Here is a 20,153-nt window from a genome sequence, read left to right as displayed (position 1 = left end):
AACTAGGGGCTAAATGTCTGTATTGCCCTTACAAACTTCCACCTAGTGTCTCTCAGGACCTTCTTGACACTGCTGGGGAGCAACATTTTCTGGCATTACCTGCACATGTGGTCAAAACCCATCTCCACTTATGATGGCTGGAAATTGCCCATCTGGGACTTAAATGAGGAGAGAGCAAAGGATGTGTGTGCCTATAACAAAAATGAAATGTCTTTCTTTTACAGCGTCGATGATCGGCCAGGATTTTCTGCAGTGGAGTTCAGGCTGCGCAATTTCTACTATGACATGGCACAATAAGGGCACTGTGTACTGAATGGCTGTAAATGGAGACACCATGCAGGAGGCAAATATGAAGAAAGAAGATGCTCTCCAGTGAAAAGAGTTCTGCTGTACAAATGCCTTTGCAGCTTTTCAGAGCATTTCTGCAGGAATTGTTTTCCAAGTGGGGTTGCATTTGTTCTTTGGATATTAATTATGCTTTTAACCTATTGATGCTGTTGGACTGGTAAGAATGCTGGAGAACCGAGCAGACTGTCCCCACACACTTTTCCTGCTCTCAGTAGAATACCCGTAATGCTATTAAGAGGTATTCAGTGCCTTATTTGATACTGCCACTTTCATAACCTTTCCTTGGGATAGTCAACACAGGGATTGATTTTGGACCAGAACCGAGTCCTGAGCCTGCTTCAAGTAGCCGATTTCAGCCTTAAAACTGTGTTTGCCAATGCAAAATGCAGAAGTGTGTTGTTCATGTGCTAAACAAGAGCCTTGCTTTGGCCTCTGCTAGTACTTCTTCCTCACTGTTAAGTCCTATTGAACACGGAAATCTAATTATTCTGTAGGCTATGTTCCACAACAGCAGCCTAATCACACCCTCTTTCTTGATCTATATAACTTAAGGCTGCAATACCTAAGGAAATACTTAAGCAGTGATTCTTGTTAATTGACTTCTGAGTATACATTTTAAAAAATGAACTATAATTTTCACAGTAACAAAATACAGTGGTACCTCAGGTTAAAAACTTAATTCGTTCTGGAGGTCTGTTCTTAACCTGAAACTGTTCTTAACCTGAAGCACCACTTTAGCTAATGGGGCCTCCTGCGCCGCTACTGCACGATTTCTGTTCTCATCCTGAAGCAAAGTTCTTAACCCGAGGTACTGTTTCTGGGTTAGCGGAGTCTGTAACCTGAACAGGGGCGCCGACTTATAAAAAATATTGGGGGGGCCCATACCGGGGTCCTGCCGCTGGTTCGCTCGGGTAGCCGGGAGAACGCAGTTCGAGGTGGCGGTGTTGGGGAGAGACCCTCGCTCAGGGCGCCACTAGACTTGGCGGCCGGCGGCCTATCTGGGGGGTTTTGGAGCGTATTTCGGCTGAGCGATTGGGGAGGAGGGGGCTTGTTGCCGGATTCTTCAGCTGAGCCGGAGATCCGCTGCTGGGAGTTGTGAGCACGGCCTGCTGAAGGGAGATCCAGCCGATTGCGCGACGGGGACGGCCGGGGCTCTCCGGCTAGGGCGCGCGGCTGGCTGGCTGGCGAGGGAGCAGGTGGGGAGGAGGCGGGGGTCCTCACTCTCTTAGGAAACGCACCCACGCGCCCGATTGCCACGAAGTCCGAAGGGTGCGTGTGTGGAATTAAAAAGCAAAAACGAGATACGGGCAGGGCAGGCAAAGAGTTTTCTGCAAGAGGATGGAGGGCAGGTTGAAGAGAAAATCACTCAGGATGAGACAGTCAAATCAGCCATGATAAAATGGGCTCAGGATATTGGGTATAACATCATGTTTGAGGACTGGGAAAGGTTATGGACCACCGGAATGAAATTCACGGCATGTAATGCCTTGAAGGAAAATATTATGAAAATGATTTATAGGTGGTACATGACCCCAGTCAAGCTTGCAAAAATATATCACCTGTCTGATAATAAATGTTGGAAATGTAAGGAGGCTGAAGGGACATTCTTTCACCTCTGGTGGACTTTTCCAAAAGTGAAGGCCTTCTGGGAAATGATCTATAATGAGTTAAAAAAGGTATTTAAGTATACCTTTCCCAAGAAACCTGAGGCCTTCCTCTTGGGCATTGTTGGCCAGAAAGTGTTAAAGAAGGATAGAACTTTCTTTATGTATGCAACTACAGCAGCAAGAATACTTATCGCAAAATATTGGAAGACACAAGATTTGCCCACACTGGAAGAGTGGCAGACGCAATTGATGGACTACATGGAACTGGCTGAAATGACTGGCAGAATCCGAGATTTGGGAGAAGAAACAACGGAAGAGGACTGGAAAAAATTTAAGGACTATTTACAAAAACAATATAAGTTGTATGAATGTTAAAAATTTACACGATTCGGAAACTATACTTCAGCAATTAGATTTGGGAAACAGGAAATTATATTTTAAGTAAGAAAAGGTCAAAATCTAAGGTAATACTATGTTTAATTTAAGATATAAGTAACTGATGAAAAGTATGTTAAATTTAGAGGTATAGTATTTGAAAAGTACAAAATAAGGTACGAAACAAGGTAATAATTTGCTGATATCTTTATTATAAAGAATGCAGGGTAAGGGAGATGCGAGGAAGTCCAGTTAGTTATATAAAAAATGTGTTGAATGGTTGGTTTTCTTTTCTTCTTTTTCTTTTTTTCTTTTTCTTGTTCTTTTACTTTTTTCTTCAGTGTATGTTTCTAACTTTGTATTTGAAAACTTAATAAAATATTTATAAAAAAAGAAGAAGAGAAAATCCTTTCGCTTTTCTGGGGCGCAGGGAAGTCTCGGAGCCGGAGGTTGGGGAAGGGACCCCCTTTGCTCTGCCCTCTTCTCCCGTCTTAGATTCGCATGGGGGTCCCCGCCCGAGCTTGCCTGGCCACCGGGCCACACAAGGGCCACGCTCTACGCGGCACACCTTGCTAGCCGCGCAGCTGTCCTCCGCGGCTGCGGAGCGGCCCTGCGCCGGTGCCCAGCCCCTCTGGGCGCCCGCTGCGCTGCCAATGACAAGCGGGCGACGTCGCGGGCGGGGAAGGCGTCACTTTCTTTCCCGATCCTTCATCCTCCCAGTCTTCCAGCCCTTTTTTGGGTTGGAAGCTCGTCTCGTTCGCCCTTCTCCTTTCTTCACCCTGCGCGCAATTTTCCTCCCTCGTCTCCCTCCCCATTTCTCCTTCCTTCCTTCCTGACTGACTGACGGGCTCGGGTTCGGGCTTCGGCTCAGGCTCGGGCTTCGGCTCGGGCTCAGGCTCAGGCTCGGGCTCGGGCAGCCACAGCGTCGGCGGTGTTGGCGATCGGCGGCGCGGGGGATGGCCCTCCCGGGGGAGCCGGCGCTGCTCAATGGGGTTGCCAAGGAGACAGGCCGGCCGCCCCCCTCCCCCGGCGCCCCCCGCCGCGCCGGTGCCCGTTATCGAGCTGGTGTGCGCCGGGCGCCCTATAAAAGCCGCGGACGCGCCCACCGCCGCCCGAGATTATTGGGGGGGCTGAGCCCCCCCAAACGAATTTTTGAGGGGGCTCGGGCCCCCTCAAGCCCCATGGAGTCGGCGCCTATGAACCTGAAGCATATGTAACCTGAAGCATATGTAACCTGAGGTACCACTGTAAATAAAATACACGAACTAGCCACCAACAGTGCAACTAATCTTAACTGGTATCTGCAGGCTGTAGCCACCAATCCAGTGTGACTGTCCCATCTTGTAGGCTGCTGAAAAGTACTTCCATGGGAAGACACAGGAGTTGATGGGCATCACCTTTTGAAAGACTTCTGCTGCCCCTCAGAATCTCCAGGTGAGCACTGCGCATCTCAGGATTTGCTTGCATGGAGAAGCTTAGATGTGACTTGAACCAAGGAATGCAGCAAGAGCCTTCAGCTTTAGCACCCACTATGCAGGAATCCTTTCATTGGTCCCCATGCATAGTTTGTCGCATTTTAAATAAGCCCTCATAGCCTGCATTATTGCTACAAGAAGCTGGCTGGCGGAAGGCGCACCCCTGAATTTCCATCCCCTACCACCCTGAAGGGCCCCTAGATTTACTGTCTTGAGCATACGCACTGCTCCTAAACAGTCCTGGATCCATTCCACAGCCTTCCACTGAGCTTTCTGAAGTGGTTTTGTTGCCTTAATTGTGTCCCTGAAGACCAGCAACCAAAATGATCATGGGACTGCAGGAACTCCCCTATGAGCAACGGTACAACCGTTGAGTCTTTTCAGCACCTCAAATGCAACAAATAGAAAGGATCATGACATTTAAAAAATGGAATATCTCTTTGTAATCAAGCAATGCTGCAGAATGTAAACTAATGCCAAACAATCAGATTCAGAAATCTTAGCACTAGGTCCTATGAATGCAAAATGACTTTTTTAAAACAGTTTTTTTAAAAAATGAACTTCTATTTTCATTGCCTATTTATGTACAGAAAATGCTTCTCTTATATTATTTCATATGGTCTACATTTTGATTTTGAAAAACAAACATCTGTTTATTCCATTTTTCCTGGCTGTTTGTTTTCCTTGGTCTGGTTTCTCAGTGCCTTTGTTCAGGGCTAGTTTATATCACGAGAAATTCCACGGATGGTGGTGGGAGTTGTATTAGGACTGTGGTGATAGCCCTTCCTTGTATGAATTTTGTGGTTCATACAAGCCCTGCCTGTGGCTCATAGAAATCTGTGAGTGATGTAGATTGGGGAGTGCGGGCAAGGTAACTGGAAGTCCAGTCATCAGGAAATGTCACTTTCATTTGCCCAGGGACATCTATATCAGGAACAGGCAAACTCGGCCCTCCAGATGTTTTGGGACTACGACTCCTATCATCCCTAGCTAACAGGACCAGTGGTCAGGGATGGTGGGAATTGTAGTCCCAAAACATCTGGAGGGCCGAGTTTGCCTATGCCTGATTTATATCTATTGTGGTTCTGTGGGAATGCTGATACACTCAGGCTGTCGTATTAGGTGCAAAATTCAGCTGCTTATACATTTCAGTTTATGTTTTAGTGTTTCTAAGCTTTTGTAGCTGCAAAGATGTGCTTGAGAGGGTGCAGGCAATGCTTGCTGTAAACTCAGAAGCTGAAGATAGGACTGGGAACCTTGATAGATGCCTGAAACGAAGGGCTCATTCACACTTCCATTTGCCCCGCTGCTTTCAGATTTCCCGTGGATTGCCGTTTGTTCCGATTTAGCACTAAAGAGCAGGTTTTCCAGGGAAAGCGGAAGGACAAGGGCAAAACAGCTCAGACCTGTGCCTTATAGGCACAGTACAAGCCTAAGTGACACCATTGGTCCATTTAGCGGGGTGCTGACGGCAGTTTCAAACTGGCGGTGAATCCATCTAGAGATGTGGTTGTATTGTTCCTATAAGGTGTGCAATGTCCTTACATTTTGCATGCCATTAGTCCTTTTAAGTTACTTATAGTGTTTGAGACGCTAGGAGACACACCTCTCAGAAAGCTAGACAAAAAATTTGCCCTCTCTCCCACTGGTGGTTTTTGAATCTGTGTACACACAATGTTACCTGGGATGCAGAGCTATCCTGTAGTTTTCTGGAAATGTTGTGGTTTGATGTGGTTTCCCAAATCCAGCACTGACTGTAGCAGGAAACTAACCAGACAGTTTGCATCCCTGCCTGCTCTCTGTCCATTGGTGTGGACAGACTGCTAGCGAGGTGGAAACACATCAAAGCATACTGATGTGGAAAGATAGGTGCAAATAGACCTTGAAACACGGGGGGGGGGGGGACAACTTCGCTGCATTTTAAACCAGCAGTGTGTACAGAGTCTTAAAGAAAAGCAAAACAGCAGGAGGAAACTCCATCCAAAGGCCAGTGCCATCTAGTGAGCAGATGATAAAATGGCAGTGTCTTCACAACGGTTTACTCTGAAAGTGAGCATGATAACTACGTGTTTCTTCGGGGGGGGGGGCTTTGTAAATAGTGCAACTTAAAATAGATTAGATCAGGTGAAAGGAAGAGAATAAAAAGGATCCTAACGGGAAAGCACATGAGATCTGTGCCCTGGCATTGTTTGTTTATTGATTGGAATACAGTGGTACCTCTGGTTATGAACTTAATTCGTTCTGGAGGTCCGTTCTTAACCTGAGGTACCACTTTAGTTAACGGGGCCTCCCGCTGCCGCGCGATTTCTGTTTTCATCCTGAGGTAAAGTTCTTAACCCGAGGTACTACTTCCGGGTTAGCGGAGTCTGTAACCCAAAGTCTTTGTAAACCGAGGTGTTTATAACCCGAGGTACCGCTGTATTTATAGATTGCACTTTCATTAAAACAACAGTAAGATGGTATACGTCATACAAAATTAGAATAAGGTCAATACCAATGCCCATTATCTTGAGCCTCCAAGGATACATAATTATACCAGCAAAAAATCTAGTTGTTATTAAACACCTCCAAATCTTTCCCAATCTAGAAGAGCACGTGAAGAAGGTGAGAAATAGTTTGCAGCCCCTTCCTGCTCTATATGCAGGAGCTTGGACTACCTCAAAACTCCAGGACTGGCATGAATTTGCTATCGTGAGCATCTTGTGGGAACCGAACCAACCCTTAATTTGACCATTATTCAATATTGACTTGTTCTCTGACTGTCTGTCTGCCTCTCCAGGAAAAGGTTCCCCTTAAACCTAAAATTCAGTAGAAGAAATAGCAAGCCCATTTTCTAGTCTGATTCTTCCAAATCAGAACAGGTTGAATCCTGACAAGACAGAGGTACTGTTTTGGGGGGACAGGAGGTGGGCAGATGTGCAGAACTCCCTGGTCCTGAATGGGGTAACCGCCTCTGAAGGACCAGGTGTGCAGCCTGGGAGTCATTTTGGACTCGCAACTGTCCATGAAGGGGCAGGTCAATTCTGTGTCCAGAGCAGCTGTTTACCAGCTCCATCTGGTACGCAGACTGAGACCCTACCTGCACACGGACTGCCTCACCAGAGTGGTGCATGCTCTGGTTATCTCTCGCTTGGACTACTGCAATGCGCTCTGTGTGGGGCTACCTTTGAAGGTGACCCGGAAACTACAACTAATAGAGAATGTGGCAGCTAGACTGGTGACTGGGGGCGGCCGCCGAGACCACATAACACCGATCTTGAAAGACCTACATTGGCTCCCAGTACATTTCTGAGCACAATTCAAAGTGTTGGTGCTGACCTTTAAAGCCCTAAATGGCCTCGGTCCAGTATACCTGAAGGAGCGTCTCCACCCCCATCATTCTGCCCGGACGCTGAGGTCCAACGCTGAGGGTCTTCTGGTGGTTCCCTCACTGCGAGAAGCAAAGCTACAGGGAACCAGGCAGAGGGCCTTCTCGATAGTGGTGCCTGTGGAACACCCTCCCACTAGATGTCAAAGAGAAAAACAACTACCAGACTTTTAGAAGACATCTGAATTAGTGATGCTAAATTCTCAAGAATAACCTTTTGGACATCTGAAGGCAGCCTTGTTTAGGAAAGCTTTTAATGTTTGATGCATTACTGTATTTTAATATTTTGTTGGAAGCCGCTCAGAGTGGCTGGGGAAGCCCAGCCAGATGGGCGGGGTATAAATAATAAATTATTATTATTATTAGTCCCAAATTCAAATCTATGCCTGTTAATAACCAGCATTTAATGCTGCCATGGATGGGGCACCTTCTCTGCTGGATTTTTCCACGTGTTTTGTTTAATCTTTTGGTGTGTTTCTGTATTTCAGTTTCTTACTGGCTTATCATTAATAATAATTTTATTAATACACATTAAGAACTGCCAAGTACCTGATTACTGCATTGCCAGAATCCACACACTTCCTCTTAACTCCGGGTTTCGAAAAGATCACAAACAGGGAGCTGTATGGTGTGAAAACACTGGTAAGTGAGGATTGTAGCAACAGCAAGGAAGTTGTGTAATGAAGAGTTTGATGAAACTTTTCATCTCTCACACACACGCATTGCCCTGACAATCTAAGCAATGCCTAGATCTTTCCCCCACCGCCCCCTTTCCTCCCGTTAAGAAGAAAGTCTTCTTTATTAGCATCAACCTATTTGTTTGTTTATTTATTTATTTATTTCTCATTGCCCTCCCATCATCTCATCCCTTCATCTAACAAAAATGGAACAATAAAAGCAAAAGTGGAACCCCCCTATGCAAAATGTCTCCACCGTGCCAAGTAACCTGTAAGAAATATATTTGACCAACAGATGGCAGCCTTTGAATGTATATTGTTTCTACTCTGCTTTTAATTCCAACTTTTGCTTTTAAAAAAAAAAAAAGAACCACCATCACTCCCTTTGGTTAGTGGTCTACAAACTTTCAGCAAACCATGAATGCTTTATAAAAGCAATGAAGGCTCAAATAAACAAAACAAGAATATGTAACTTTATGTCTATGAAACAGTATTGAAGGGCTTCCCCGATTCCCAGAGCCATATATAAATATAAATAATATAAATATAAATAATATAAATATAGTGGTACCTTGGTTCTCAAACTTAATCCATTCTGGAAGTCCGTGGTTCCAAAACCAAGGTGTGCTTTCCCATAGAAAGTAATAGAAAATGGATTAATCCGTTCCAGACTTTTAAAAACAACCCCTAAAACATCATTTTAACATGATTTTTTCTATCTAACGAGACCACTGATACATAAAATGAAAGCAATAACCAATGTACTTTACTATAAAATAAATAAGACAGTATTATCGATGATAAAAATTAAAATTATTATTTTTTCCCTACCTGTACTGATGATAGTCACTGTTTGGATAGTTTTTTTAATCCATTTCTACAGTCACACATCAATCAATCAGCAGCTGAACTGGGTTCCAAACTCACAAAAACAAATTAACTGGAAAAGCCTCAAAAACAGAAAGGCAAAATAATTAGCAAAAACAAATACAGTGGCACCTTGGTTCTGGAACATAATCCATTCCGGAAGTCCGTTTGACTCTGAAATGTTCCAAAACCAAGGCACGGCTTCTGATTGGTGCAGGCGCCCCGGAAACAATAGCTGACAACCGCATCAGACGTTCGGCTTCTGAAAAAAATTCAAAAAAAGGTTTTCAGTGTTTGGGAATAAAGGAGTACCAGGGCATTTGAGAACCAAAATACCATTGTATAAATAAATGTACACACACACCAGTTTAATGCATGCTTACTTGTAAAAAAACCCAAAAAAACTCTTTGAAATCAGTGAGGCTAATTCCCAAGTAAGTATGCACAGGCTTACACAGTCACCAATGGAGTAAACCCCACTAGGCATAATGGGGCTTTAATGGCAGTTTATTCTGTTTTTCTGACACTTCCTTAACTCTTGCAGCGGTTCTCAATCTGTAGGTCCCCAGATGTTTTTGGACTACAACTCCCATCATCCCTGAGCTCTGGCCTTGCTAGCTAGGGGTGTTGGGAGCTGTAGTTCAACAACATCTGGGGACCCAAAGGTTGAGAGGCAAACTAAGGCCTGGGGGCCGGATCCGGCCCAATCGCCTTCTCAATCCAGCCCGCAGATGCTCCGGGAATCTGTGTGTTTTTACACGACTAGAATGTGTCCTTTTATTTAAAATGCATCTCTGGTTTATTTGTGGGGCATAGGAATTCATTCATTTACACACACACACCCAAAAAATATAGTCCGCCCCCCCCCCACAAGGTCTGAGGGACAGCGGACCAGCCCCTGCTGAAAAAGTTTGCTGACCCCTGGTTTAAGGGGTACTCCAGGCAAGGAGGCAGGGAATAAAAGGAGCAGTAATCAAATAATTGTCCCATGTGAGGCATGCTTCAGATGAAACATGCTTTGGCTCCAGCTGCACAACCGCAAGCTAATATTAAGTGCCATTGTGCTCAACATGGCACACTTTTATTTGGGTGTCAATTTTAGCCAACATATACTACCAATTAGGCTGGCATGTACTCTGACAAGGATGCAGTCACGTGCAGTGAAATTTTTCATAGGGGAACAGTTAGAGCCAGAGGCCCTAGCTTGCGAGGGGTGGGGGTTGATGTCATGAGTGTGACGTCGCGCATGTGTGAATCGTGCCTGCCTCCCTAAGCCGGGCAGAAACTTCCCAGGATTTGCGAAGAGGTGCCAGGGCTCAGACAGGTTGCTGGAGCCCTCCTGACTCCTTCCTCCTTCCAAAAACAGGATGGGCTTTGGGAAGATGGCAGGACAGACCCATCAGAGCCTTGCACCTCCCTCCCTAAGCCGGGCAAAAGCTATCCATGCTTTAGGGAGGCAGAACATTTAGGTAAAGGTAAAAGGTAAAAGACCCCTGGACGGTTAAGTCCAGTCAAAAGCGACTGTGGGGTTGCGGTGCTCATCTCACTTTCAGGCTGAGGGAACCGGCGTTTGTCCGCAGACAGCTTATCAGGTCATGTGGCCAGCAGGACTAAACTGCTTCTGTCACAACAGAACACTATGACGGAAACCAGAGTGCACAGAAACACTGTTTACCTTCCTGCCACAGTGGTACCTATTTATCTACTTGCACTGGCGTACTTTCGAAATGCTAGGTAGGCAGGAGCTGGGACAGAGCAACAGGAGCTCACCCCGTTGTAGGGATTCGAACCACCAACCTTCTGATCGGCAAGCCCAAGAGGCTCAGTGGTTTAGACCACAGCGCCACCCACATCCCCTTAGTCCAATGGCTGCATGCCACTGGGTGCATGAGGTATGTTTGTTGTAAGCAGGCAATCCAAGGCAGCCTGTCTTCCAGCAATTATTTCTATGTGCACATCTATAATGGAAGTTAGCAGAAGCAAAATGTTTGCAAATTTTGTTTGTCCTATTATTCAGTAGTGCACATCTTCTTTCAGAGTGATGTGTAACTGGGCTGGCCTAACACCTGCATAAAAACCATTTTAAGCTCTTGGATCAAGACAAGAACTTTTAAAAAGAATGGGGGGGAATTGTTATTTATTTAGGAGACCACTGTAAGCAGATGAAAACATTAGCAGGATTTTAATCACACCTGTAACAAAGACTATGGAAAATTCACATGGATTAAAAATGTGGATAATGGAATTATATGCAGTTGAAAACACTGACAATAGGACCTATGGAGGGGATGGGGGGAAGTCCTGAGATTCAGAGAAATCTCTTTCTATGATATGCAATTGATAAATTTATATCTGTAAAATCAAATAAAAATTATTTCATAAAAAAGCCAGTTTAATCTAAAGGCCAGTTCTACAGTATATGAGCACATTAGAAAAAGCCACATTATTATTATTATTATTAATAGTGTTATTATTATTATCATCATCATCCTTGAAAAGAATTGTGCCAAACAGCTATTTCCAAGAAAGCTGATTGGTGGATTTCCAGTTTCCCATAAAAGGGCTGTGCACTCATAATCCCTGCCGCTGGCTTGGCCTGTATGATCTTGCCAGTAGCAGCTATTTGTGCATGCAATTTCCTTATGCAGTTGGAAGACTTCTGCAAAGCTGCTTCCATGCATATGAGGCTTCCTGGCTGGATCAAGACAAACACAGATGCATTGGCTACAAATGAAGCGATGTTCTATATGCACAAATAAAAACAAAGCATTTTTTTTCATCTTGTAGGGATAATTTTGCCCGCAAGCTCTCAGCTTAGCATCGTAAGAACATCAAGGCACACGCATAGCGGTGTGTTCTCAGACCCTGGATTAATTCCAACCATTTAAATGCCGGTTTGTGAGTCATTTTTGCTCTTGTCCCTGCTGTGAGTATGGAGGGGGAGAGACTAGGAAAAGGCGGCTTATTGCTAGAAGCAGAGTCCATGGCCACTAGCAGCTATGAAATATTATGCTTGCTTGGCACTGAGTGCGTAAACAACACATGGATTTGACGTGGAAAGCAGAGTTCTCAGAAAACGCTCTCTTGATTGTCTCATCTAGCGTGATGGCTATTTTGGACAATATCCTATTATTTTCTAATTTACATGCGCTTTGCTTGAAGTATTGTGCAGGCAGCACATCATGTACTGAAGCGAGCAGCTCTAAGACTGCCTGCTCTGCGTTCCCTACTCAAGGAGCTCAGCCATAAAGCGCAAGGCAGATCTCTCGTCTTCTTTTTTATTGCCCCATCTGTTCCTCTTTTCTTTCTCTCTTCCTTGCTGCTGTTGTGCAGCACAGTGCCGGATTTACGTATAAGCTAAACAAGCCATAGCTTAGGAGGCCCCCAAAAATGTAAAGGGGAAAAAACTGGATGTACATTTCCAAAATATAAAATAAAAAACAAATAAAATAAAAACTACATACAGCAACAGTGTTTTGTATTGTGTAGGCTCCTGTGATGTAAGTACAGTGGTGCCCCGCAAGACGAATGCCTCGCAAGACGGAAAACCCGCTAGACGAAAGGGTTTTCCGTTTTTGAGCTGCTTCGCAAGACGATTTTCCCTATGGGCTTGCTTTGCAAGACGAAAACGTCTTGCAAGTGTTCCGATTTTTTTCGCTTCCCCCCTTTTTCTAAGCCGCTAAACCGCTAATAGCCTTTTAGCCGCTAATCCGCTAAGCCTTTAATAGCTGCTAATAGCCTTTTAGCCGCTAATCCGCTAAGCCTTTAATAGCCTCTAAGCCTTTAATAGCACTAATCCGCTAAGCTGCTAATAGGGTTGCTTCGCAAGACGAAAAAACCGATAGACGAAGAGGCTCGCGGAACGGATTAATTTCGTCTTGCGAGGTACCACTGTAATGTACCCTGCCTGCTAGCCTGCTCCCTAAAATATCACTGGTTTGCTCATTTCTATATATAGGGTGCCTACATTCTGCATGGACTGGCTGCATGGCAACTTCTGCAAATGGCTTTTAGATGCCCATTAGGTCCATAAATTACCATATAACATATATTCAACACAAAGAAACAGCAACAATTTGTTCTTGACAAAGGACAGCTGGACGTATAAAGGGCCCCATTACCTTCAGTAGCTTAGGGCCTCATCAGACCTAAATCCGTCCCTGGTGCAGTGACGTTTAAACACAGTCTGATGCAGACAATCCTCTGCAAACTCACCAGCGACAAAAGCTGGTACATTTGCAGCCTGCAAAGTGGCTGAAGAAGCAATGAAAGGTGGAGGGAGGGAGGGACAAGTGGAAGAAAGAGCAGCTGTGCACACGCCAACAATTTCAGTCCAAACGCAATAATTGTTTGCATTTCTTGCATGCCCAGCTCCAACTTTGGAGAACCCTGGGCCATCTGCCATGCGCAATCTAGTTGAGATTCCTGCAGCAGCAACAACAACAATTTATTATTTGTACCCCGCCCATCTGGCTGGGTTTCCCCAGCCACTCTGGGCGGCTTCCAACAAAGACCAAAAATACACTAAGATGTCACACATTAAAAACCTCCCTGAACAGGACTGCCTTCAGATGTCTTCTGAATGTCAGGTAGTTGTTTATCTCTTTGACATCTGATGGGAGGGTGTTCCACAGGGAGGGCACTACTACTGAGAAGGCCCTCTGCCTGGTTCCCTGTAGCTTTGCTTCTCGCAATGAGGGAAGCACCCGAATGCCCTCCGCGCTGGACCTCAGTGTCCGGGCAGAACGATGAGGGTAGAGACACTCCTTCAGGTATACTGGGCCGAGGCTGTTTAGGGCTTTAAAGGTCAGTGGACTAGATGGCCTTTGTGGACACCTTCCAACTTTACAATTCTGTGATTCCATGATGGAGTGAAGCTATATGAGTTGACTCAGCTGACCACACTACCCTTGTATCAGCATGATACTAGATATATTAATATGTCTTGGAATCTGTGTGTTGGTATTACTAAGCTCAATCATCATCATCATCAACATCATATTATAATATTTTTTTATTTATACCCCGCCCATCTGGCTGGGTTTCCCTAGCTACTCTGGGCGGCTCCCAACAGAATATTAAAAACATGATAAACCATCAAACATGAAAAACTTCCCTAAACAGAGCGGCCTTCAGATTACTGATGTGAGGTGAGAATATTCTCTGCTAGAAAATTCTCTGGAGAATATTCTCCACAAACTGTAAATTTTAATGTAAGAACCAGTTTTACAACCCACATTTAAAAAATCTAGTAAATAATAAGTCAAACAGTGATATTGCCAGTGTAAGTACAGTGGTGCCTCGCAAGACGGAAATAATCCATTCCGCGAGTCTCTTCGTCTTGTGGTTTTTTCATCTTGCGAAGCAAGCCCATTAGCGGCTTAGCGGATTAGCGCTATTAGCGGCTTAGCGGGCTTAGTGGATCAGCTGATAAGCGGCTTAGCGGCTTAGCGGATCAGCTGATAAGCGGCTTAGAGGCTTGGGGAAAAGGGGGGGAGGAAAAACCCCCCCGCAGGAACTCGCAAGACATTTTCATCTTGCGAAGCAAGCCCATAGGAAATTCGTTTTGCGAAGCACCTCCAAAACGGAAAACCCTTTCGTCTAGCGTGTTTTCCGTCTTGTGAGGCATTCGTCTTGCGGGGCACCACTGTAATGAATAAAGATCTTTTTTTGATCCAGTTACATTACTGGGCATTGTGTCATTCACCATTGGCAGTTCTGAAATGTGAGCTACAGAAAACATTTATTTATTTTTTTAGTTTTAAAAATGCTATTCATTTAATTTGATGAACATTTGAATTCGTATGTATTTCAACTATATGTAATAGCCTTTTTTTCTATTTTGGTGTGACCTTATTCTTAGCAATTCTATACCCTTGGCCATTCAGTGTGATTTTTTTTTACAGAAAGTAGCTTTAATGCTTTATACACTTAAAGTACCTAGGCCTATACAGTTATGTGTAACAGCATGTGAGGTGGCCTTGATTTAAACAGTTGACGTTTCTATTTTTTTATTTAGTGTATCACCTCTTCAGATGTCTTCCAAAAGTCAGGTAGTTGGCTTTTCCCCATGACATCTGGTGGAAGAGCGGTCCACAGGGCCGGTGCCACTCCTGAGAAGGCCCTCTGCCTGGTTCCCTGTAGCCTCACTTCTCGCAGGGAAGGAACCGCTAGAAGGACCTTGGTGCTGGACCTCAGTGCTAAACAATAAGGGTGGAGATGCTCCTTCAGATCTACTGGGCTGAGGCCGTTTAGGGCTCTAAAGGTCAGCACCAACACTTTGAATTATGCTCAGAAATGTACTGGGAGTCAACATAGATCTTTCAGGACCGGTGTTATATGGTCTTGGCGGCCACTCCCAGTCACCAGTCTAGCTGCCACATTCTGGACCATCAATTTACTGTGAAACTGAAGTCAGTGTTTACACACTAACATTAAGAACATTTGCTGGGGGTGGACCATGCTAATCTCAATCATCATCATCATTATCAAACCTTTATTGGCCTCACATTCAGGCCCGTGCGATCTCATTGCCATTTCAACAGTACAGTCATTTGCCAAAGGGAAGAAGAGGCGAGCAATCTATTTCATTTCTATGGGTCTCCAGCAAGGGCAGGATCCTGTAGCGTACTTCGGCGACAAAAAATCAAATAGAGGAATTTAGCTACTGTCTTGGTGAGCTCCTGGTCTCTCCCGTGTAATAAGAAGTGCATAACCTCCGTCTCTGGTTTCCATGTTGGAATACATAGATGGTCTAGAAATTGTTGGCAGAGATCATCATACATTTTACATTTAAGGACCATGTGAGCTAGAGTTTCCACCAGGTGGGCATCACATGGGCAGATCCTATCTCCTTCTGCCATACCCACAAACCTACCCCAAAGGAGGTTAGAAGGGTTAGAATTGAACCTAGCCAGCGAAAAAGCCCTTCTTTATTGAAGGTTAAACAAAAATAGTAAAGAATTAAGGTTAAATTCCTTCGCCCAAGAGAGTCAAAAATAAAGAGGGGGACATGTTTTTTCCGCAGCTGAGAACTAATCTCAATAGTGCTGAATTCCCACTTAGGACTTCAACCCTATGTGGAGTTCCGCCATCTCTTTGAACAATAAAAGGGAAGATGATTTCAGGGAGGGGACATTTTGAACTTCATACGGAGAGAGTTGCATAACCTACGATCCATCGCAGAGACAGAGCTTTCTGGGAAGATAGACTAGTCCAACAATGGTGACTCAGGGTGAATGTGGCTGAGCACATTGAGACGGCTTTAGGGCCTATTCTGTGGTGGGGAGAACAGCAGAGGAATCTGACCTCTCTAATACTATTACATCTGCTTAGTGTTGTTCAGTGGAGCTCTTCCAGGTATTCAAAGACCTTCAACGATCTGGCCAAGGCAATGGAGTGATAGAACCATTAGTGCCCTGTTGTGACCACTGTTTGCATATCAAATTGCTCACATCAGCTCCCAGATAGACATTGGAAACAAGATGGAGAACGTTTATGGTGCAATCTGGAAACAGTCCAGCCTAAACACCTGGAGAGCAATAGGGAGTCAGCCATCGTCAACATGGAGCCATGCAGACTAATGGTCCTATGTCCCTATCTTGTTCCTGTTGTCTGATTCCAAGGATGCAGTAGAAATTATAGTAGCAAATCAATAAATTAATAAATAAGGAACCCATGTTACCTGTAATTCTGTAAGAAATGAACTGTAATAAGGGCAGTCAACCCCAAGCAAGACTGCCCTTATTACCCTTCAAACATACTATTAGATGAGACTTCAGTAGCGCACTGCCCATCTCTAATAGGTCTCCAAACGTGATCTGCAATTCCCTTATATAAAATTTCCATGCTGCCTTGGAAGTAGGATTAAGAACAGGTACAGGTGCCCTGGGACATGGGTGGCGCTGTAGGTTAAACCACAAAGCCTAGGACTTGCCGATCAGAAGGTCGGCAGTTCGAATCCCCACGACGGGGTGAGCTCCCATTGCTCGGTCCCTGCTCCTGCCAACCTAGCAGTTCGAAAGCACATCAAATTGCCAGTAGATAAATAGGTACCGCTCCGGCAGGAAGGTAAACGGTGTTTCCGTGCACTGCTCTGGTTCGCCAGAAGCGGCTTAGTCATGCTGGCCACATGACCCGGAAGCTGTACGCCGGCTCCTTCGGCAAATAAAGCGAGATGAGCACCGCAACCCCAGAGTCGGTCACGACTGGACCTAATGGTCAGGGGTCCCTTTACCTTTACTACAGGTGCCCTAGAAATGGGACTCAGGTGTGCTCATCCTTTAGAATTCTTTGGGGTACTTTGTTCTTTGTTTAAAGGCACTATCCCAAAAAACCCAGAGTCCTTTCTGTTCAGGATAATTCAGACTGAAATTCCCAGGAGTCAGAAAAGGTTATTTATGTATGCAACAACTGTGGCCCGTGTTTTGTTAGCCCCAAAATGAAAAATGAGCGAGGTCCCAACCAAAGAAGAAGGGCAACTTAAGTTGACAGAATATGCACGATTTGCAGACTTCACATACAGAATAAGAGAACAAGAAGAACATACGTTTAAAGAAGATTGGAAAATGTTTATTGAATATATGGGAAATCATTGTGTACAGCTGAAAAGGCTGGCAGCATTAAGATAAATTTAACAGTGTCAACAAGTTCTGATGGATGCAATAATGGAATACTGAATGGTATAGTTTTTATAAAATATGCAGGGATTTATTATATGTAAAATGAACCATGGAAAGAGAAGGGAAGTTGTAAATATCTGAAGGATGTAAAATGAGTATTTTAAATTTTAAAACAATTTTTTTAATAAAAATTATATTTAAAAAATTAAATTAAATTAAAACATAATTCTTTGGGGAAGAGCTCTAGCTCATTGGTAGAACATTCACTTTCCATAGAAAAGGTCCCACATTCTATCCTTGACAACCCCATGTAGGGCTGGCAAGATCCCCACCTTAAATGCTAGAAAGCAACAGGCATTTGGTGTAGATAACACAACAGTCTGACTCCGTTTAAGGCAGCTTTCTAGGTTCCTATGAATCAGAAACTTTAAGCAAAAGCCAGCATGTTCCACCAGCAGAACAACACACCATCTGTGTATTGTGCAGCACTTTCGTCTTCAAAGAACAAATTGTAAAGCCCTCCAGCAAACTCTTTTATCAAAGGAGCTTCACACAGAAACACAACAGGCTAGCAATAGACTTGCTCATGCTGCTCTCATGCTGACAATCTCACCGTGTTCCGTTTATATCCAACAACACTGAAACAAAGTCATTTCCACATATGTTGGAAGTGGGAATGGGGAGGGCTTTTAGAATGGAAGCTAGCGTGTAAAGCCAACAGATGTCATTTGTTTAGCTTGCTACATTACACACGGGTAGCGCTGTGATCTAAACCACTGAGCCTCTTGGGCTTGCCAATCAGAAAATCGGAGGTTTGAATCTCCACAATGGGGTGAGCTCCCATTGCTCTGGCCCAGCTCCTGCCAACCTAGCAGTTCAAAAGCACAGCAGTGCAAGTAGATAAACAGGTACCACTGCAGTGGGAAGGTAAACGGCGTTTCTGTGCACTCTGGTTTCCGTCACGGTGTCCTGTTGCGCCAGAAGCGGTTTAGTCCTGCTGCCACATGACCCGGAAAGCTGTCTGCAGACAAACACCAGCTCCCTTGGCCTGAAAGCGAGATGAGCGCTGCAACCCCATAGTCGCCTTTGATTGGACTTAACCGTCCAGGGGTCCTTCACCTTTACATTTTTAAATTATTATTACATTAGGTACTTCAACTGATGAGGTTTGCCAGGCAGCGATAACATTCCACATCACCATATCTGTACAATGGCATTCAACTCCCTTGCAACAAGCGGAGCAACATGTTCTGCAAAGCCCCTTTCTGCCATGCACCTTCTCTTGGGTTGTGCGGCACACCGTGGGCCAGACTTAACTGAATGGCACTGCAATGGGCTGCACAAATGGTCCATGCTGGTCCTTTTCTATGATTCTGTGAAAAACCTAGGAATTCCACTCAAATGCAGTTGCGTGCCAAGGCAACTGAGCCACAAAGTTCCCTGGAGAACAATAAAGCACATGAAGTATTTTGGTTTATGGGTTCAAAAAGACCACAACTTTATTGGTTACAGATGAGAGCAGTATGGCTTAGGCACTGGGGTGAATCCAGGCTATACCTTGACTCCTGCCTGTCTGCAAAGGAGTCCACTTAAGGGTAAACCCCTGATAGGGGGTGCCCTATGACTTACATCAAATAAGGACAAACCAAGGGGTCCCTTTAGGGGCTGTGACATGGCCCTAGCCTATACCCAGGCTTCAGACAGGAGTCACACACTGGATCCCTTTAACAGGATACCCTTACTGAGGAGGGGCAGGCGAAGGCTACAACCTCCCTGAAAAACCTAGGAGTCCCGCTCAACTGCAGTTGCTGGCAAGCCAAACTTAATATCAGGAAGATAAAGGTGGAACACGGGTGGCGCAGTGGTCTAAACCACTGAGCCTCTTGGGCTTGCCGATCAGAAGGTCTGTGGTTCAAATCCCCGCGACGGGGTGAGCTCCCGTTGCTCTGTCCCACCTCCTGCCAACCTAGCAGATCAAAAGCACACCAGAGCAAGTAGATAAGCAGTTGCTTTTGTGACATCACAAGAAACCCACAGCCAATGGCAACAGCTGAGGAGGCATCATTTTCATTGCTTTGAGCCTCACAATGGTGGGGGGACCTATCAGTGATTGTGTGGTCTACACCACTGAGCCTCTTGGGCTTGCTGATCAGAAGGTCAGCAGTTCGGTTCCCCGTGCGGAGGTGAGCTCCCGTTGCTCTGTCCTAGCTCCTGCCAACCTAGCAGTGTGAAAGCACACCAGAGCAAGTAGATAAATAGGTACTGCTGCAGTGGGAAGGTAAGTGGCGTTTCCGTACGCTCTGGTTTCCGTCATGGTATCCCAATGTGCCAGAAGCAGTTTAGTCATGCTGGCTACATGACCCAGAAAGCTGTCTGTGGACAAACGCTAGCTCCCTCGGCCTGAAAGCGAGATGAGCACCACAACTCCATAGTCACCTTTGACTGCACTTAACTGTCCAGGGGTCCTTAAACTTTACCTTTTACCTAATATCAGGAATGAGGAAACCTACTGGGGAAAACAACATAGAATTTAGACTGTGCCTGTCCAGGTGCTAGTCACGGTTACTATCTGTTGCCTCCAGCTTCAGATGCGTGAAGCCTCTCAATACCAGCTACAGGAGAAGACAATCAGGTGAGGGCTGCTGTGGTCATGCCATGCTTGTGAGCTTTCCAGAAGAATCTGACTGACCACTGTGAATACAGAATTCTGCCCTGACTGGGCCTTTGATTCGGTTCAGAAGTGTTTGTCTTATGTTATTAGGTGCCAAAGGCATGAATGATGAATTGGCTGTGTTTTCAGCAATTACTTTCAGCCA

General features: G+C 45.0%; 1 protein-coding gene across 3 annotated transcripts in view; it reads left to right on the top strand.

Annotated features, from left to right (window-relative positions):
• SYK (spleen associated tyrosine kinase) overlaps positions 1–789 on the top strand; it is a 35,827-nt gene extending 35,038 nt beyond the window's left edge. For all 3 annotated transcript variants that reach the window (XM_082242334.1, XM_082242332.1, XM_082242333.1), the window contains one exon: positions 225–789. In XM_082242334.1, the coding sequence (XP_082098460.1) occupies positions 225–297 (73 nt within the window). In that variant the 3' untranslated portion in view covers positions 298–789. The remainder of the gene's footprint in view (positions 1–224) is intronic.
• The last annotated feature ends 19,364 nt before the right edge of the window (positions 790–20,153 follow it).

The sequence above is a fragment of the Podarcis vaucheri genome (assembly GCF_965113315.1).
Source record: "Podarcis vaucheri genome assembly, contig: SUPER_11_unloc_1, whole genome shotgun sequence".
NCBI lineage: Eukaryota > Metazoa > Chordata > Lepidosauria > Squamata > Lacertidae > Podarcis > Podarcis vaucheri.
This window is presented reverse-complemented; position numbering and strand designations above follow the sequence as displayed.